The 19997-nt window shown below is 33.3% G+C and overlaps 1 protein-coding gene across 6 annotated transcripts in view; it reads left to right on the top strand.

Moving 5' to 3' along the window:
• Nucleotides 1-19997, top strand: part of RPGRIP1L (RPGRIP1 like) — a 116933-nt gene that overhangs the window by 43373 nt on the left and 53563 nt on the right. For 4 of the 6 annotated variants that reach the window (XM_074293411.1, XM_074293410.1, XM_074293409.1 and 1 more), the window contains 7 exons: nt 4311-4490; nt 8690-8807; nt 9356-9808; nt 10643-10794; nt 13082-13451; nt 18036-18226; nt 18335-18418. In XM_074293411.1, the coding sequence (XP_074149512.1) occupies nt 4311-4490; nt 8690-8807; nt 9356-9808; nt 10643-10794; nt 13082-13451; nt 18036-18226; nt 18335-18418 (1548 nt within the window). The remainder of the gene's footprint in view (nt 1-4310; nt 4491-8689; nt 8808-9355; nt 9809-10642; nt 10795-13081; nt 13452-18035; nt 18227-18334; nt 18419-19997) is intronic. The other 2 variants (XM_074293415.1, XM_074293413.1) reach the window with 1 other exon arrangement.

Raw genomic sequence — 19997 nt, 5'->3', positions numbered from 1 at the left:
CTAATTTAATTTTGTACATATTTTATAATATCTGAGACTTAGAACACTTGACATAATTTATAGTAAACCTTTCGCTTTCACATTTCTCACTATAATATTTGAAAATTCTTTTTATTGATAACTTTTGTTCTTCTAGAAAAACTAGAAAGTTGTCCCTTATTTCAAAGAATACAAAAGAACCAAAATAATTTGACAAAACTCAACAACCCATCAAAAAAAAAAAATCTGACATTATACTTAGTGTTCCAGTACCCCATTTCTGCAAGCTAGATAAGGAAATACTTTCTCTTTTTAAATATATCTCTTCTTTAAGCCAAACTTGGTCATTCGAATAAAAGCGTTTATTTTAAATTGTTGTTGTTGTTCTTTCCATTTACTTTGTTGTCATAAATTTTGTTTTCCCGGTTCTCTTTTTCCTGTTTGTTTCTCATAAATCTATCAATGCTAACTATTTCTTATGGCACAATAGTATTCTATTAATTATGTAGGACAGTTTTTTCTTTAGCTTTTCTCCAATTGACGGACATCTACTTTGAATCCTATTCTTTGCTACTAAAAAAAAAAAAGTACTGCTATTAATACTTTGGTGAATATGACATCATTGACATACTTAGTGTGTATGCCTATTGCTTGAGTCAAAGTTTGCAAATTTTAAAAGGAATTTATTGGTTCACCAATGTTAGCTTAATTAAGATATTGGGTAAAGAATATTATAAATGTCTCCCAGATCTAAGTTATTTGATTATTTGTAAAAGAACCTAAGAAAAATATAATCATTTCAGATCATTTTAAGTATTATACTGAAAATGTGAATCAGATAAAAAATTCACGATTCTTGTAACCTTTATGGAAAAAAGAAAATATTACTTATTCAGTCTTTATCTAATTTCCATGTTGAAACTATTTAGTATGTATAGCCTCTACAGAATTTTAAAGTGAACTCATTTGATAGTTACAAATCATTTTCTAATAAGAATCAATATCCAAGTTGACACCTGAGGCACAGATACCACTACTTATAGAATGCTTTATAGCCCGTTGTCATGGCTAGCAAGCTCTCTCTTCATTTCCAAATCTCCATTATTCATAGTTGAAACTTGTTTCTGTGAAAAATGTTCTTCATCTTATATGACTTCTTCTGCTTTCTTTTTCCACTGTGCTTTCTAGAATTTCTGTTCACCAACTACTGTTTTTATGAGCCCTCTCATATTCATAAACCTTCCATATTCTTGAAGTTCCTCTCCCTCCCCCCCCCCACATACAGTCTGGTTGGTTCCAGCTTCTCTGATGTACCTTTTTGGGCTTGAAGCCTTGTGAAGTTGGTGGCACTCAGATTTTGGGTAATGCCTGAGAGCATGCAAATTACCATTCCCTGATGTCATACTGATCAAATGCATGTCTACAGATAAATATAAGGAAGGGATGAGTTAAAAAAAAAAAAACTAAGAACTACAGTGTACTTGCTCCTTTCACTGCCATATTTAGACAAAAATTAACCTCTTTTGTTCAGTGACTCCCAAGTATTCCTTTTCTTCCCAACATTAAACCTGAACTAAGAGAGCACTGGATTAGAACTAGCTCCATCACGGTCTTCATTTCTACCATAAAAATATCTGCCCTTACACTTGAAAAGTTTATTGTACATTTGAATGGCTGTGAAATACCTTAACTTTTCTGTTCCTCAACTCCTATAATTTACACCTTTACTCTAACTCAATCTCATATAAGGCTAGTCATACTCTTGATCTTATTGCCCATAATTTTTCCATTTCTATGATGAAATTTCTTCATCTGATCATAACTTCCTCTCCTTCCATCTCTCCTTGTGCCTTTCCCTTCCTTAATCTATTCTTTGTCTCCACTGCAGCATCTAATCAGTTCCCCTCTGTTTTCCCAATCTTAACCCCATTTCTGTTGAGGTTGAAATGTGAGTAGATGGTGAAATTAACCCTTCTTGAGGAGACCAGTTCTTCTCCTTATATCCCATTCTTTCTTATTTCCTCAAGGAGTTTGCCCCTTTAAGCATTTTCCTTTCTCTGCCCTTCATTTTTTCTTCACCTACTGATTCCTTCCATGTTAACTACAAATATGCTCAAATTCCCACCATTAAAAAAAAACCAACTTCATTTTATCCTAACTCCCCAACCATATTATCATCCTATTATTTCTTTTTTCACCAGATTTTTAAAAAAAGGGATCCACACCAATTGTTTCTGCTTCCTTTTCTCTTGCTCACATTGTAACATCTTGCAATCTAGCTTTTTACTTAGCATTTGATTGAAATTGTTTTCTTCAAGTTATCAGTAATAAGTTACTACAAAATTTAGTAACTTTTTAAAAAAAAGTTTTTATCCTTTCTGATTTCTCAGCAAAGTGTTTGGCACTTTTGAAATCCACTTCCTCCTGGATATTTTTTTCCTAGGTTTTCATGAGAGTATTCTTTCCTGGTGCAATTTCTATCAGTTTGTTCCATCCTCCTTTAGTTATGATCATCCATTGTCCTTCCTCTTTTGGGGGAATTATATTCCATGTCTCTTTCCTGGGCCTTCTCTCCTCTTTCTACATTTTCTCTTGGTGATCTCATCACTTCCCATGTGTTTAGTTATTATCTCAATGCAGTTGGGTACTAAATCTACTTGTTCAGTACCTCTATCCTAAGTGTCAATCTCATATTACCAAGTACCTGCTGGTCATCCCCACATAGATGTTTCATGGACAACTCAAATTCAACATGTCATAACAGCTCTTCCCAAAAAAACCAGTGCCTTCTTTTTTTCTGTTAGAGCTGCCACCATCCTTCTAGGCACCCAAGTTCACATATTGAAAGCTTTTCACAACTCTTCCGTTTCTCTCACCCTCTGTATTCAATCAGTTGCAAAAGTTTGTTGAATACCACAATATGCCTCTTTACATTCCTTTCTTTAAGTTCACACAATCACCATTAGTGGTAGCTTAGCTCAGGACGTCATTAGCTAGTCTATACTGTTGCCATAATCTCCTAATTGGTCTCCTTGCTTCGATCCTCTTTTCTCCAATATATTTTCCACAAGAAATTCTGATAGTTTCCTATTGCCTTTAGAATCACAAACACTTTTTTATTAAATCTTTCACAATTACAACTCCTTATGTACTTTACATACTAACTAAACCAGGTTTCTTTCTTTTTCCCATGTTGGATGTTCCAACTTCTTCCATGCCATTTAAAAAATTAAATTATATATTTTTCAATTTTAAAAAGTCTGCTTGCATTCTCTCCCACCTCTTTCATCCTGTTGAGAATAAAAGAAAAGCAAAACCTCTGTTACAAACATATATACTCAGGCAAAACATATTTTCATGTTAACTAGGTCCAAAAGATATGTAGATAGAAAGATGATAATTTTTTTACTATTCTTGTCATTGTATGAATCATTCTGATTTTGTATCAGTTCTGGTTTGGCATCAGTTATACAAATTTTTCTAAAACCACCAACTGATGTCTACTCTCCCCCCATCCCTTCTTGCATGTTTGTACGTTCCTCTTTTCATAAACTCCAATTATGAGAAATGGCAAGTTGCAACCTCTTCTTCCTTTCTAGACTTGCATATGACTTGCATATTCATCCTTTTACCCTGCCTTTTCTTTCTTCTCCTTAGACTCTCAGAACAGGTGCCTCCCTTTCTCATGGCTTCTGTTTCTTATATAATTCCTTCAGTACCCTAAGAAGATATTAAAATTCTGAAGGAACATGTATTTCTTCTTCCTCTACTAGAATGTTAGCATGATGTTATCATATAACTCCTCCAGTTCAAAAAATTTCACTTTCTGGGTATCTCTTGACTCTTGTTTTTGTGTTTCAGAGTTCTTTCTCAGCTCTAGGTCTTTTCATCAGTAATGTTTGAAAATCCACTTACTCTTCCATGACATGGTAACTCAGTAAAATCCAGCTCTGTAATCCTGAGCAAGTTTATTTACCCTTTGTCTGTTTGTTTCCTCATCTGTAAAATAGGGGAAATAATAACATCTACTTCCCACAGTTGTTGGAAAGATGAAATGAGTTAATAACTGTAAGATACTTAGCACAGTGCCTAGGACATAGTAAGAGCTATATAAATAAATAAGGACCTATTGTTAATTGTTGCTGTTGTTGTTTCCTTCACTATTTAGAATGAATTCACTTCACTGAATAGAATATAATGTACTTTTGGGCAGAGACTTTTTTGTTTATCTTTGTTTTAGCATTACCTAGCAAAGTTTGTGGGTACTTAACAGGTTTATAATAAATTATTGTTGAATTGATTTAAGTTAAAAAAAAATCTTTTCCTTCTAGTCTAGAAAAGAGCAGAAAAATGGACACCTTTCCTTTCTAGAGAAAGTTGATGGTGATATTAATAAGGACCTAGAAAAATCAATTCAAGAACTTCAGGCAACACAGGCAGAAACAGTGCAAGAACTGGAAAAGACAAGAAATATGCTAATCATGCAGCATAAAATTAATAAAGATTATCAGGTACAATTATCAGTATTATAAAATGGAGTATTTTCTATATGATGTTCTAATAACCAATTTTTTTTGTTTTTAGAAGTAAATTCCATTTTTCAGGTTTATAATTCTTATTTAGCCAGATATTTAATTTATTTTCTACTACCACAAATCCTGGGTGTGGCCTTCTTGTAACTAGGCAATTAGGTTATTTAGGAAACAAAACAAGCCCTTCACATTCTCCCAATTGAACTAAGATACTAGCCTGCCTAATAGAACATAAAATAACTAAAATTCAACCATCTAAATCCTACTTGCATTTAGAATCATAGGATTATCAGTTTGTATCTAGAAAGGACTTTGAAGTCATGATTTAGAGGAGAGACCATTCATTTTGCAGATCAAGAAACTAAATTCAATCCAGGAGGATTAAATTATTTGCCCATTATACTTACACAAAGAGAAAGAGATACATTCTTCTGGGCCAGAGGTTCTTACATTAAGTTGTGCATACCTCTTAGGGGTTTGAAAATCTTATGAAGATTTCACAGGGAATGTTTGTTAAATATACTATCCTACAAAAATATTCCAAAGGTTATTGTTGGGGGGGGGGGGGAATTGGCAGATTGGAAGGAGGAGGAAGAGACAGGAATTGTGTGGGAAAAGGAATGTTGTACTACATGTAAAAGGTTTGAGGAGGCAAAGCCAAGATGGCAGAGCAAAGATAGAGACTCCCAGACCCCTCCAAATACATTTAAATAATGACTCTAAAAGAAATTGTAGAGCATCAGAACCCATAAAAAAATCAGAACCCACAAGAAGTGGAACAATTTTACAGCCAAAGGTAGCTTGGAAGGTTGGCAGGAAGGGATCTGCTATATTGGGGTTGATCTGGAGTACAATCACAGCACAGGCCCCAGAAACAGGAAGTAGTGATTAAAGAGTTTTTGGCCCACAGAGCCAAGGACAACTCAGCAAGAAAGGTTTGGAGTACTAAGAAGTGAGGTGAGCCCAGCCCAGGATTAGGTTTTGGTAGTTACTGAATCAACAATGGCAGTGCTGTGATAGGAGCAGCAACTTCAACAGGATGCATCACCTCCCGAAGATCTCAGCTGGTGGGAGAGGAGAGGCAAATAGGTCAAAGGGATGTTGCAGGAGCCTTTTTGCTGGCACTAGTAGGACTTTATTGCTTTGCCCATACTGATATCTGGATGGCAATAATGGCTCACAGTACAGGCTCTAAAATGATCTCTGAAAAGAACTGCACAAACCCCTTGAAGCTTGGTACATTGTACCTTCCACCCTGGAAACAGATCCCAAGTAATAGGCTGGGAAAATGAGTAAACAACAGACGATTCTTATCATAGAAAGTTACTATGGTGACAAGAAAGTTCAAAATATACATTCCAAAATAATAACAAAGCCAAAGGTCCTCCTACATCTAAAAACCTTCACAAAAAATAAGAATTTGTCTCAGGTCATGGAAGAGTTCAAAAGGAATTTTGAAAATCAAGTAAGAGCAATAGAGGAAAAATTAAGAAAAATAAGAATGAAGTAAAAGTAAATTACAAAAAAGCTTATGATGAAGAAAATGCCTTTAAAAGCAAAATTGGCCAAATGGAAAAGGAAGTACAAAAGCTCACTGAGGAAAATACCCCCCCAAAAAAAAAATTAGAACTGAGAAAATGGAAGGTAATGACTTTATGAGAAATCAAGAAACAAAAATTAAACCAAAAGATTAAAAAAAAAAAAAAAGAAAAAAAAAAGTGAAATATCTCACTGGAAAAAAGAATTGACCTGGAAAATACATTCAGGAGAGATGATTTTAAAGAATTGATCTACCTGAAAGCCATGATCAAAGTAAATAAATAAATGAAAATAAAAAGAGCCTGGACATCAGCTTTTATTATTCTCCTTTGATATTGGCTCTTCTGTAAAATTTTCTTTTAAGTTCGGGTTTGGTTGAAAGAAAAGTGCTGAAAATCTGCAAGTTCATTGAATGTATGTTTTTTTTTTTTCCTCATTGAAAATTATAGGTATTTTTGCTGGATATGATATTTTCGGCCACAGGCCTAGTTCTTTTGCTTGTCTATAGATATGATTCCAAGATACCAGTCTTTTATTGTAGCTGCTGCTAACTCTTGTAACAATTCTAATTGTAGCTCCAGCATATTTAAATTGCTTTTTCTTGCAAAATTTTCTCTTTGATCTGAGAGTTTTGAAATTTAGTAATAATATCCCTGTGTGTTTTCCACAAAGGATCTCTTTGAGGTAGTGATCAAGGGATTTTTTTTTTTTTTTTTAATTTCTGCTTTCCCTTTATGTTCTATCCCTCCAGGACAATTTTCTAGGATTATTTGCTAGATTATTTTGTCAAGGTACTCTTTTTGGTCACAAAAGCAGTCCAATTATTCTTTTACATATATATATATATATATATATATATATATATATATATATATATATATATATATATATATATATATATATATATATATATATATATATATATATATATATATATATATATATAATATTGGATCTGTTCTCCAGATGTCATGTCTTTCTTAAGAAATATTTCATATTCTGTTCTAATTTCACATTCTTTATACTCTGTTTTATTATTTCTTGGTCTCTCATAGCTTCACTGGCTTTCTCTTGCCCAATACTCATTTTCAGAATTATTTTCACTTATAAGACTCTGTACATCCTTTTCTAATTAATTGGTTAACTTCCCCCCCCCCACTATCTTCTTGTTTTTTTGGATTGTTTAAATTTTTTTTTCCTCAATATATCTCATTTGATTTTGAATACTTTTTTGAGCTCTATAAAATCTCTCTGGGCAAGGAGTCATTTCACGTTACTCTTTGGTGTAGCTTTTTTTTTCCTTTTTTTTTAAACTAAAGTGTCCTACTCTGAAGATGAATCCCCCATCTTCCCTGTTCCTCTAATATGTTTCAGTGGTGGGGTTCTTCTTTGCCCATTCATTTTTTAAAAAATAAGAGGTAATAGTGAATGAATCTCTAATCATGGGGTGGAGAGATGGTGTCTCAAGCTTCCCTTTAGCTCTCTACTCTGCCCAGGAACCTAAAACCAAGATTTCCACCTTCTTGCAAATGTCTACAGCCTGTAGCATCCCTGCCCTGGGCTTCTGCACTCAGAGAAACTTACTTCAAAATTCTTCTCTGTTTAGCTCTATTTAGCAAAAATACCTATAATTTTCAATGGGGGGGGGGAAACCCAGAAATTCAATGAACTTGCAGATTTTCAGGACTTTTCTTTCAACCAACCCGAACTTAAAAAGAAAATTTTACATAAGAGCCAATATCAAAGATCAGTTTTAAGGAAGTCAACATAGACAAACTTTTTTAACTTGGTCAAATTGTTTATATTTTTAACATGGAAAATGTTTTATGTTTAAGACTGATATCAACAATAGGGGAAGCCCCAAAGAAAAATTGGCAGAGTAAAGGTAGAAATATTAATTGATATACAAAAGAGGTACAGAGGAAGAATAGACACAGAAGCATTAGAGGAGGAAAGAGGGCTTGTAGTTCTGAAGGCCTACTCACATAAGGATTGGATTCATAGATACCATGAAGGGTATAGTACCTTACAAAATCTAAGAAGAAATAAGGAGGAAAGGATAGGTGGATGGGGAAACAAAGGTTGAGGGAAGAAGACAAGGGAGGGATCCCTGAGTAGGAGAATGTTAAGTATAGTAAGCCAAATTATGGAGCAGAATTTAATGGAAGAGTCAGCAGGGATAGGAAAGATATGTTTGTATCTGGGGTATATGTATATGTGAATTGTGTATGTATGTATATATCTACATATGAATACATAAATATATCTTAACTGTAGCTTGCTTAAGGGTGTGGGGATGAAAGAGAGATGTATGTGTATGTGTCTATATTTGTATATCTACATATGTATATATAAATATATCCTTTCTTAACTATAGCCTGCCTGGGAGTGGTAGAAGGATGAAAGGGGAAAAAAGAATAAAATACATAAGGTGCACAGTAGAGAACAAAAGAACAATTTACAAGGAAGTAAAGAAAAGACAGACACCCATGAATATAATTTCATATATCTATATATATATTTGAATTAAGTAAATGAGTGAATAGTAATTAATTGGAAAGTATTCTTGGTGAATGGGAAATGAGATCTTGAATTCAAATTGTTAACTCTCTCATCGATAGTATTATCATGCTTTTTAGATGGAAGTTGAAGCAGTAACCCAGAAGTTGGAAAATTTTCAACAAGATTATGACCTAAAAATAAAACAGTATGTTCATCTCCTTGATGTTAGGGCTGCACGCATCCGGAAGTTAGAAGGTATCGCATGCATAAAGCAAAAATTTTGATCCAAAGTATTGAGTTCTATAAGCTTATATTTAAAATAAAGGACAAAAGAAAAATGTGTGCCCAGAGTTCCTTCCTTCTATTATTTTCACTTATGCTCCACATATTCTTTCAAATTTGTTGTGTTTAGTTGATAAATTCACTGATTCTAGGTTAGAAAAGCAGATTAACAAATTTATTACAATTTTTTATACAAGCAAAGAGCTTTCGGGAATAAAGGGCATGGAATTTTGCCAACTAATATTCTTATTATTCAGAGGAATTGTTTCTTTACTGAGTGGCATTCGACCATATTTGAATAATTAAGGTTTTTAGATATATGTCCACTGGATAATTGAAGTATTTTTGTCTACTTTAATGTAGAAGCATGGGATAGAGACAGAGTTTGAAATTATAGATAAGCATTAAAAGGTACTCTTTTGTTACTGGCCACCACCTTAAAATATTTTGCCCTTTCATATGTCAATACTTAGACAATATATTTAGAGAATGACTAATTACTTAATTTTCTATTGTTGCAGCCCAATTAAAGGATATTGCCTATGGCACTAGGCAGTACATATTTAAGCCAGAAATCATGCCAGATGATCCTGTAGATGAATTTAATGAAGCTGTTCATTTAGAACGAGGAGAAAACCTATTTGAAATCCATATCAGCAGAGTGACCCTTTCATCTGAAGCTATCCAGGCATCAGGAGATCAAGAACCTTCCACTTTCTGTACCTATGCTTTTTATGATTTTGAACTACAAACAACTCCTGTTGTGTCCGGTCTCCATCCAGTATATAACTTCACATCCCAATATATAGTCCATGTTAATGACTTCTTTTTACAGTATATACAGAAAAATGGTATCACTCTTGAGGTCCATCGGGCATATAGTACTAATTATGAAACAGTTGCTGCATGCCAATTGAGATTCCATGAGATCCTAGAAAAGAATGGTCGGATTTTTGGTGCTGCAAATTTGATTGGTAAGTCTAGCTACATATTATGTACCTGATATGTATATTTATGCAATGACACCTACATCAGTGTCAGCTTTTATCAATGGAAAGTGCCTTTAGATCATTAATCATATATTTTCAGGTTTACCTGAGTTAGCACTCTACATATTTGGCACAGATACCTCTTATAAATTCAAATACTATTACTATTGATGTGTACTTGGTACTTTAACTGATGATTATAGCTAAAATATTTATTAACCAGATTGGTATTTTAATACCAAAGATATCTTTAAGAAAATAATGTCATGTTTACAATAGCTTGTCTACAGAATATTAAAAACTTTTAATATTAGGTTAAATTCTAGACTTTGAAGGAGTATTAAGAGATTTAGTCCCCTGTTTCTAAGCAGAACCGCATACAGCAATATATTTGACACATTTTTATACTGTGGTTCTTTTGCTATGTTTATTGTGTTATGAGTTTTGTTCTATACCTCTCAGGTTCTGTCTGCTTCTTGATACCTAACTACTACAGCAGGAGAAAGAGTAAGAACTTGAATGAGCATATGTGATTATCTCATTCATATTAAAGAAGGATTAAATTATATTTTACATTACAAATTGGCATATGCCAAGCAAGGCTAACACTTTTAAGATGAGGGTATTCAACATATGGTAAAATTTGTTCTTGCAAGCATAGCTTTTCTGTCTTCATCACTGTTATTTGCATTTCAAACATCATTTGTACAGAGCATGTATAATTCTGCTCCATATAACATTTCTGGTTCTAATATTACTAACACTGGTACCTATCTGTTTTCATTTATAAAATATTGAAACAGTGGAATTTTTTTGTAGGAATTAATGGAGACATTCCACATTATGGTACAATAGAATATTGGGTCCGATTGAGAGTTCCTATGGATCAAGCAATTAGGCTGTATAGAGAACGGGCAAAAGCTTTAGGCTATATAACATCCAATTTTAAGAGACCTGAGCAAATGCATCAGGTAAGCAATTTTTAGAACCTTTTTATGATGCAAGTATTTTTCTAATAGTCTTCCTTTAAATGTTATTCTAGAAGAGTTTTCAAAAAAGATTGTTTTTCTTTTAGCGTTCAAATAACCTTGATTAAAAATTATATTTTGTGTATATATGTTGTCTATGAAAATGTATAACAGCAATTTGATCATAAGTTATTACTGTTCACAGAAAGTGTTCTCTGATGCTAACTGTCTGAATTCCAAAATGAACTAGAAGGATTTAATTGTGCTTGCTAAAAATCAGGATGTTTCAGATATAGTTTGCCACAATATAGAATTAAGTCAATAGGTCAATAAGTATTTAAAGAGTAGAGAATCCGATAAAAGCAAAAACAGCCCCTGCCTTCCAATAGTAGACATGTTAAAGGGGAAAACAACTTGTAAAAAGCTAAATTAGTGCAAGCTATATACAGAGTAGATGGAAAGTACTCTGAGAAAAGGTGCCAACAAGACTAAGACCTCCGGCAGAAAGCAGGCCTCAAGCAGAGTTTTGAAGTATACCAAGAAAATCCAAAGGTAGAAATATAGTTCAAAGCAGAGCAGGTTCAGGAGGAGGCCAGTGCAAAAGCATAGAGAACTAGAATTTATAAGCAGGCCAGTATAATCAGATTATAGGGTATGTGGAATAGGGCAAAATATATGAAGGCTGGAAAGAAAAGAAAGGAGCAGGTATGAAGAACTTTAAAGAGCAAAGGGAAAATATATTTAATCCTGCAGATATTAGGGAGCCACTGAAGCTCCTTGAAGAGGTAGGTGATTTGATCAGATGAATGCTATAAAAGAATCACCTTAGCAACTGAATGGAGGGTGCTTTGGAATAGGGAAAATACTTAAGGGAAGGACACAAGTTATGAGGCTATTCATACATCAAGGCCAGATGATAAAGAACTGAAGGATTGTGATTTTGTGAATGGAGAGGAAACATTTATAAAGAGGTTACAAATAATTTTTAATGCAGTATGCCTAATAGTAATATCTATAGAATTATGGTTGTCCTTGGAATTTCTTTATTTTTGTAGCTCAAAAACATCTCACAAAATAACCCTGAGTATTTTATTTATTAGCTGGTCAAGAACTCAGATTGTGATTGTATTTTAAGTTTTAGGTTGTTGTTTTTAATCTTGAAGCAGAATAAGGGTAATAGTTATTAGAAACTACGTGATATATAGCCTTATACCTTAAAAAAATCAATTCAGAATATAAAAATAAATTTTAAAAGAATTACTTAAAATGAGAAGGAAGCCCATTTCTACCTTTCAGGTTGAATATTTGTTACTTATAAGTATTTACATCCTTTTGTGAGTTAAGGGAAGTTTAGATACAACTTTATCCATCTTTGCTATAAATTAAATTAGAAATGTTAACATTGTTAAAGATTCTTCCAGGTAGTAGAGGTATAAGAAGCAAATTAGCAAGAAATAAGATGGGTTTTGAGACCCAGTTGCTGGTTCTAGTATTCCTTCTCTGGGAAACTTTAGAAAAGATCCGTTTCTCTTCATAGTTCCTTCTAAGCTATATAGAAATATCCCTGTGTACACTTTTCTGTTTGCTAAATAAATTTAATCGTAGGCCCTTTTCTGGGAAGCATCCCTTAGTTTTTTGTACATTTCAAAAAGCCAGATAACCTAGAGGAAGGAAATAGAACTTCTCAAATGAGGTCAGTTTTTAGTGTGACAAATAGAGATCTGGTACCTTGGGAAAGTATTAAAAGACTCATATCCTGGAACTACAAAGTTCCAGTTTGTTCTTTCTGCTCTACCTCTAACTTCTGTAAGATGGAACAAATTGGAGAGGGAAGGAGAAGATAAGGGAAGACTTAGACAAGAAGTTGCTGAACTTGGGTTTTTTGTTTGTTTCTTTTACTTCGCTTACTATTTATGCTTATAGTGACCATGTAACACACTAATGATTATGAATATTTTTAAAGATATATATATGTATATGTATGTGTATATATGTGTGTGTATATATCAGATTAATTTTAGAAACTTTATTTTGCTACAATAAATTTTCAGTATATACTCATCCTTCCTAATTTGTTGCATGCCCACTTAATGTGATTCCCTATTTACAACTAAAAACATTAAAGAAAACATTATTTCTTCCTAAATGTCAACATCTTATTATTTTAGAGACATTAATTATGAAATTATTCCACATATGTATGTATTAATGATGATATATTTTGAATTTGACAACCACTTTATATTTTAATTGTATGTATTATGATTTATATATGTATTTTTCTATTTAGCAGATACCCAAAACTGCTCATCTTGGCCTTACTTCAGATGACAACTTAAATGAACTCCATATCACAATAAAATGCTGTAGCAACTTAAAGTCTGAAGCAACCAAAAGTCACGTGCAGCCAAATCCCTATGTTGTATACAAGTTCTTTGATTTTGCAGACCATGATACAGCCATCATTCCAAACAGCAATGATCCCCAATTTGATGATCACATGTGCTTTCCAGTGCCAATGAACAAGAACTTGGATAGATACCTCAAGTCAGAGTGTCTGAGTTTCTATGTATTTGATGATAGTGACACCCAGGAGAATACTTACATAGGAAAAGTCGATGTACCACTAATTTCTTTAGCACATGACAGATATATTTCAGGTAAAAATATGGTCTCTTTAAAATTATATTTTATTGTTTTTAATCAGTAACAATGGACCTTCTTTCTTACCTCTACCACCCATTAAAAAACAAAAGAAAAATTAAATCCTTTTTGCAAGCATGTAAATTCAAGGAAAATAAATTTCTGCATTTTTTGACCATGTCAAAAAAAAAAAAAAAGTTATATCCTTGCTTGTGAGTTCCTCATCTCTGTGTCAGGAGGTAGGCAGCATGTTTCATCTTTTATCCTCTGAAATAGTGGATAGTTATCACACTGATCAAAATTCCTAATTCTTTCAAGATTGTATATATTCATCATGTTGTCATTATATAAATTGTTCTCCTTGTTCAATTCACTTCGTTCTGCATCATTTCATACAAGTTTTCCAAGTTTCTCTGAAGCCATTTCACTCATTTCTTATAGTATAATAATATTTTATCACATTTACATATCATACTTTGTGCAGTCATTCCCTAATTTATGGAAATCCCTGCAGATTCTCATTTTTGCCAACTCAAAAAGAATTATAAATATTTTTGTACATTCTTTTGTTCCTAGTGTTTTTTGCTTAGAAATAATATTAGTCTGCTAACTTTCTAATTCTGTCATATCCCTTTTCCTCTTTCCTTTTATTTCCCAGTTTAATCAAATGAATTTCTATATATATCTATATATGTGTATTCTTCCTTTCTTTGGCCAGTTCAGATGATAGATTTGAGTGTCAGCTACTTCCCTCCATCTCCTCCTCATTTGCATAGATATTTACTTTTACATTCTGATTATGTGAGATAATTGTCCCAAATCTTTCTTTCCCTGCTTTTTCTGATGTATTCTTCATTTCTTAAATTTCTATTCTTTTTTAAAGATGATCAAGACATAACAAAATTACTCCCTGACTTCATTTAGATTTTCTTTATGACCCCTGATGATTATGGGATTCAAGAGGGAACACATGTATCATCTTTCATATAAGAATTAGTAATTTATCCTTGCTTAGTCTTTTATCATCATTTTATAGTGTTTACTTTTTTATTTGTCTCTTAACCCCTGTATTTGAACTTCAGAATCTCTACATAGCTCTTTTCTTTTCATCAGTAATCCTTGGAAGTTTTCTGTTTGATTAATGGACCATATTTTTCCATATAAAGTTATATTATAAATCTGCCAAGTCAGTTCTTATTGGCTGAAAGCCTATATCTTTTATTTTCTGGAATATTATAACTGATTATAACTTGATTTTTTTTAAACTAGGAACTCTGGATTTTAACAGTAATGTTCTAAAGAAAGTTTATTTCAAAAGGTAGCTAATGGGTTATTCATATTTTCCCTTTGCCTTCTGGTTCTAAAGGATCTGGGCAATTTTCCTTTAAGATTTCTTTAAATATGATGTCTAGGCTCTTATTTTTGAGTCATGACATTCAAGTAGTATGATGATTCTTAAATTTTTTCCTCCTCTTTTTTCTAAGTCAATTGTTTTTACTATGAGATACCTTACATTTTCTTCTCTCTTTTTTTCAGTCTTCTGTTTTTGTATTAATATTTGTTCTTGTCTCATGAAGTCAGTGACTTCTATTTGATCCATTCTAATTTTCAGGAAGCTTATTGCTTAAGGAAGATTTTGTATCTCTTGTACCAACCTGTAAATTTTTTTTCCAATTTTTTCTTCCATAACTCTCATTTCTTTTCCATTTTTCCCCTAGTGACTCATTTTATAGATGAAAAATGTTTTAACTCTTCATCTTTTCTAGGAATTTTAGTTGAATTTATGTCCAAACTATGTATTTCTTTGAGGCTTTCTTTATAAATGTTGAGACGATATTTTCTTCTAGGTTTATGTCTAGAACAAGGCTATTATTGTAATAGCTTTTTATGATGATTTTTTGTGTTTGCTCATTCTTCCATTTTGATTCCCAACTTTGGGCTTGATGTTAAGCCTGAATTTTGCACACTTCTAGAAGGAAGATGTAGAGCTGATCTCATTGCTGTTTTCTTGTTTCTTGTAATAATTGTTGTATTATTCTAGGATCCCAGGTCTAGTTCTGGCTGGAGAGCTGGAAGCTATCAATGCTCTCAAGATGATCAGATCTAGGATCTATTGCTGATCTTGGCTCATATCAGTCAACTGGGAATCTCTGCTAGTTCAGAGTGACAGAACTGAAAGCTTCCTCCCCTCTGGCCTAGGATTCCCACCCTAGTTATTCTTCTTCAGGCTTCAGGTGAGGCTAGAAGTTGGACTACAGACCCTGCTCTGTTGCTGGTACTAATGACTTATGAACTGGCTTTTTACCCTAGAATGCCACCCCTGGAGGCAGATCTATTTCTTAACCCATCCTGGACCTATGACTCAAAACTAAGAAGTGGTAAGCAAAGATGCTAGCTAGCAATTATTCTTACACCCTGAACCCAAGGATCCAGTATAAGTCAGGATCTTTGCCCTAGTCCACAGTACTTCTGAACATTCACTTTACAATTCATCTTCTTCTGATAAGAAGTCTCTATATCTTGGTGTCTCTATCTACATACCTCTCTGGCTCCCTATGATGATTTTCTCTTAAAAGACAATATACTGTAAGTTTTTCTTGAATTTCATGATCAAGTTTCAGTCTGGTGTTTTTTAGATCTGTTTGAAGAAGTTGGGGAAGGGGGAAGCTTGCTATATTGATTCCTGTGATTCTGCCATCTTGGCTCCACCTTTAAAAATATAATCTTAAAAAATCAGACCTTTTAAATGCTGCCATACTACTTAAAATTTAAAAATCAGGAAAGTATTTTAGAATTTAGGAAACTAAGATTCGGGGGGTGGTGCATTTGAATACATGATTTTCTTATAGTTTAGTGATTCAGTCCTTTCCAACTATATGTGAGCCTATGGAATTTTGTCCATGGGGTTTTCTAGACAAAGATACTAGTGTTGCTGTGGTGTGGATAAGGAACTGAGGCAAATAGTGTTGCTGTGGTGTGGATAAGGAACTGAGATTCTGAAAGTTAGACTAGGAAAGACTATTAATCATCATCCTAATACCAACTATAATGCCTTTTTGAAATGAACAGAAAAAACTATATTGTTACTTCAAATCAATTCTTAAAAAAAAATTTCCAATCCATACTTTCCTTTCCTTTTCTTTTTTTTCTTTTCTTTTGAGGCAAAGGGAGATTAAGTGACGTGCCAAAGTCACACAACTAGAAGTATATAGTGTCTGAGACCAGTTTGGACTCAGGTTCTCCTAAATTCAGGATTGGTGCTCTATTCCCTGCATCATCTAGCTGCCCCACTCCTCAGTCCATATATTTGAATAGCAAATTTAGAGCATTTTTAAATGACAACTGCTTGAAATAAGCTTAAAATGCTTACAGCAGCCCTTTAGATATTGGCAAGAAACTGGAAATTGAGGAGATGTCCATCATTTGGGAAATGGATGAATAAGTTATGAAATGTTATTGTTCTATAAGAAATAATGAGCAGGCTGATTTCAGAAAAGCCTGGAAAGACTTCCATGAACTGATGTTAACTGAAGTGAGCAGAAGCAAGAGAACATTATAAACTGTAATGAGAAGATTATGGAATGATAATTTGTGATAGACTTGACTTTTCCCAGAATGAATTGATTCTAGGCAATTCCAATAGACTTGGGATGGGAAAATGGCATCTGCAGCCAGAGAGAAAACTGTGGAAACTGAATATGGATCATAGCATCATATTTTTATCTTTCTTTCTTAATTGTGGCTTGTTTTTTTCCCCCCTTTGGGTCTGATTTTTCTTGTATAATAAGACAAATATAGAAATACAGTTAAAAGACCTATATCAGACTGCTTGCTATCCTGGGGAGGGGGGAAGGGAAGGGCAGGAGGAAAAATATTTAGACCACAAAGTCTTGCAGAAATGAATATTGAGCAAAGCTATCTTTGCACTTGTTTGAAAAAATAAAATTGAAAAAAAATTTTGAGAGATATCTGTTGCTTAACTTACTAATTGTACAGTTCTAAAAAGCTGTTACATTTTATTAAATTCTTTATCCAAACTTACAAGTTTGGTATGTTGTCATTTTTGCTTTATTTCTTTTGAATACTGTTTCTTTTGTAGAGCCTGGAAATTGAATTAGGCACGCCCTACAGCAAATGCATTACTATTATCTTTATTGGGGAAATTTTTTAACATTTTCTCAGACAGTGCAAGCTGTTTTAAAAGTTGATAGTCATTTCATTTGAAAAGAAAAGTAATGAAAGGCCATAAAGTAAAATGTTAGTGGTAAAAAGATAGCAGACCTTGGACAAAGCTCATATCTAGGGTTATCTTTGAATATAAATTCAGCAAATTAAAATATTTATACATTTCAGTTTCTTTGAATTGAGATTTTCTTTCAAAGTCCTTAACTTCAAAAAGAGATCTATGTGAAGCCTGGACCCATTACTGATTCTTTTGTCTTTAATTTACTTTCTAAATAATATGTGTTGGAAGTTGAAGTCATGCTTCAAGAGAACAAGAAAAAAAATTTTTTTTAAGATCCATTCTTTAATTTTTGCATTATCAAAGTTTTAAGCTATCAAGAATATATAAAAATTAAACCAATTTTGTAATTTGACAGGAATATTCGAGTTAACAGATCATAAGAAACATCATACAGGAACCATTGAAGTTGTATTGAAATGGAAATTCACTTACCTTCCTCCAACTGCATCAGCAGTATCTGAGGACCTAATGAATGTTATTAAAAAAGAAGAATCAGAACCTGACAAAAGGTTGCACAAAGCATCCTCTATTACCACACCAGTTGTAGTAAGTAACTGGCTTTTAAAGCTTGCTTTAAAATTTAAAATACTTTGAAACAAAATTTTAAATTTGATATTTATTACTCTCAGCTTAATATGTATTGGTTTATCATAGGCTCCAGTACCTAAACCAAGAAAGTGTACTTTCCCAACAGACAAGAAAGTGTCTTTTGTGGATATCACTGCACACCAGGATTCTGTAAGTAACAAGAATCCAGGATAATGTATATAAGAACCTTTTCAAAGAAATTCTCTACATTATGTCTTATATGACTTAGAAGAAAACTAGGTGCCCTCTTCACTGGTATAAGATGTGTATTTTTTTTTCCCCCTGAACTCAGTTTTTAAATTTTCAGTCTTATATATTTCAAAGGATATACGATTTCATCATTTTATGTTCTTTCTCCATTGATATGGATTATAGCCATTCTGCAACCTATAATGCAATTGACATTCATTGTTACCACCAGAGAAATCTCTCACCCACTGGTTAGCATTCTGCTTTTAAGCCTTTTTGAACTTAGTTAAGTTGTTCTATAGTGTGGCCCACTCGAGACCTTTCCACCTGAAAACCTGATAGAGCAAATGCTATCTATCTGTGGTGGCATAACTTTAAGAAACTAGTGGATTTCAATGTAAGGTGCAATTTATGTCAAATTGATCAATAGTCAGTAAGAATGTAAGTGCCTTCTCTGTGCCAGGCACCGTACTAAACTCTGGAGATCAAAAAGAGGCAAAAGACAGTCCCTGCCCTACAATCTAGTAGAGGAAACAAAAAGCAAACAAATATATACAAATAAGCTATATGCAAGAGAAATAGGAAATAATTTAAAGAAGGAAAGTCCTTGAATTAAGCGAAATAAGAGGTTTCCTGTAAATTACAGGAAAGCCAGTACATAGATATGAAGGAGAGCATTTCAGACTTGAGCAAACAGCCAATGAAAATATCCATAATCAAAAAGATTGTGTCTCATTCAATGAACTGCCAGAAGAGGCTGGAGTCACTGGATAGAAGAGTACATATGGAAGAGTATAGTGCAAGAAGATTGAGAAAGGAGGAGGTGGTTAAGATATGAAGGGCTTTAAATGCCAAATAGAGCATTTTGTGTTTACTCTATTTGGCAACAGAAGTTACTACAGTTATTAAGTAGAAAAGTGACATAATCAAACCTGTGCTTTAGGAAAATTATTTTACTGATGGAATAGAGAAAATAGTTTGAAATAAGAGAGACTTGAGGCCGACCCACTACCCCATAAAGCTACTTTTGTAGTCCAGGTGTGACATGATGAGAGTCTGCACCAAAGAGGTGGGAGCATAGTTATCAAACAGAAATTGCAAAAATGAAATCAATGGTTGTCACTAATTCACATGAGACTGGAGTAAAGGAGAGGATAGTAGCAGAAAGCATCTAAAAGTAGAAGATGTTCACAGTGAATGTGCTCAATTTTTTCTTAAGGCAAGATTCTTAACTGAGAAGGTGGGATGAGGGAACCATGGAAGGTTTGAGGAGAGGTAAAAAGATTTAGAAGAGTCATTGCAGACAATGGGATACAGAGTTGATAAAGGAGATAGAGTAAGATTGTCTAGGTGTAGTGAGGATCTAGTTGAAATTGTGTAACATAAATCTGCAGTAGACATAGAATGGTTTGGTGATTTTTTTTTTCTCTACCTTTACTCCACAGAATATTTATGGTAGTGAAGGCAGCGGGTGGTGGAAGTAATTCAAGGGTGAAACATGGAATTAAAAATTTTATGATAAGGGCTCTAAGGATTAAAA

The sequence above is a fragment of the Sminthopsis crassicaudata genome, chromosome 2 (assembly GCF_048593235.1).
Source record: "Sminthopsis crassicaudata isolate SCR6 chromosome 2, ASM4859323v1, whole genome shotgun sequence".
Classification (NCBI taxonomy): Eukaryota; Metazoa; Chordata; class Mammalia; order Dasyuromorphia; family Dasyuridae; genus Sminthopsis; species Sminthopsis crassicaudata.
Note: the sequence above shows the minus strand (reverse complement) of the source record. Positions and strands in the feature narration are given on the sequence as shown.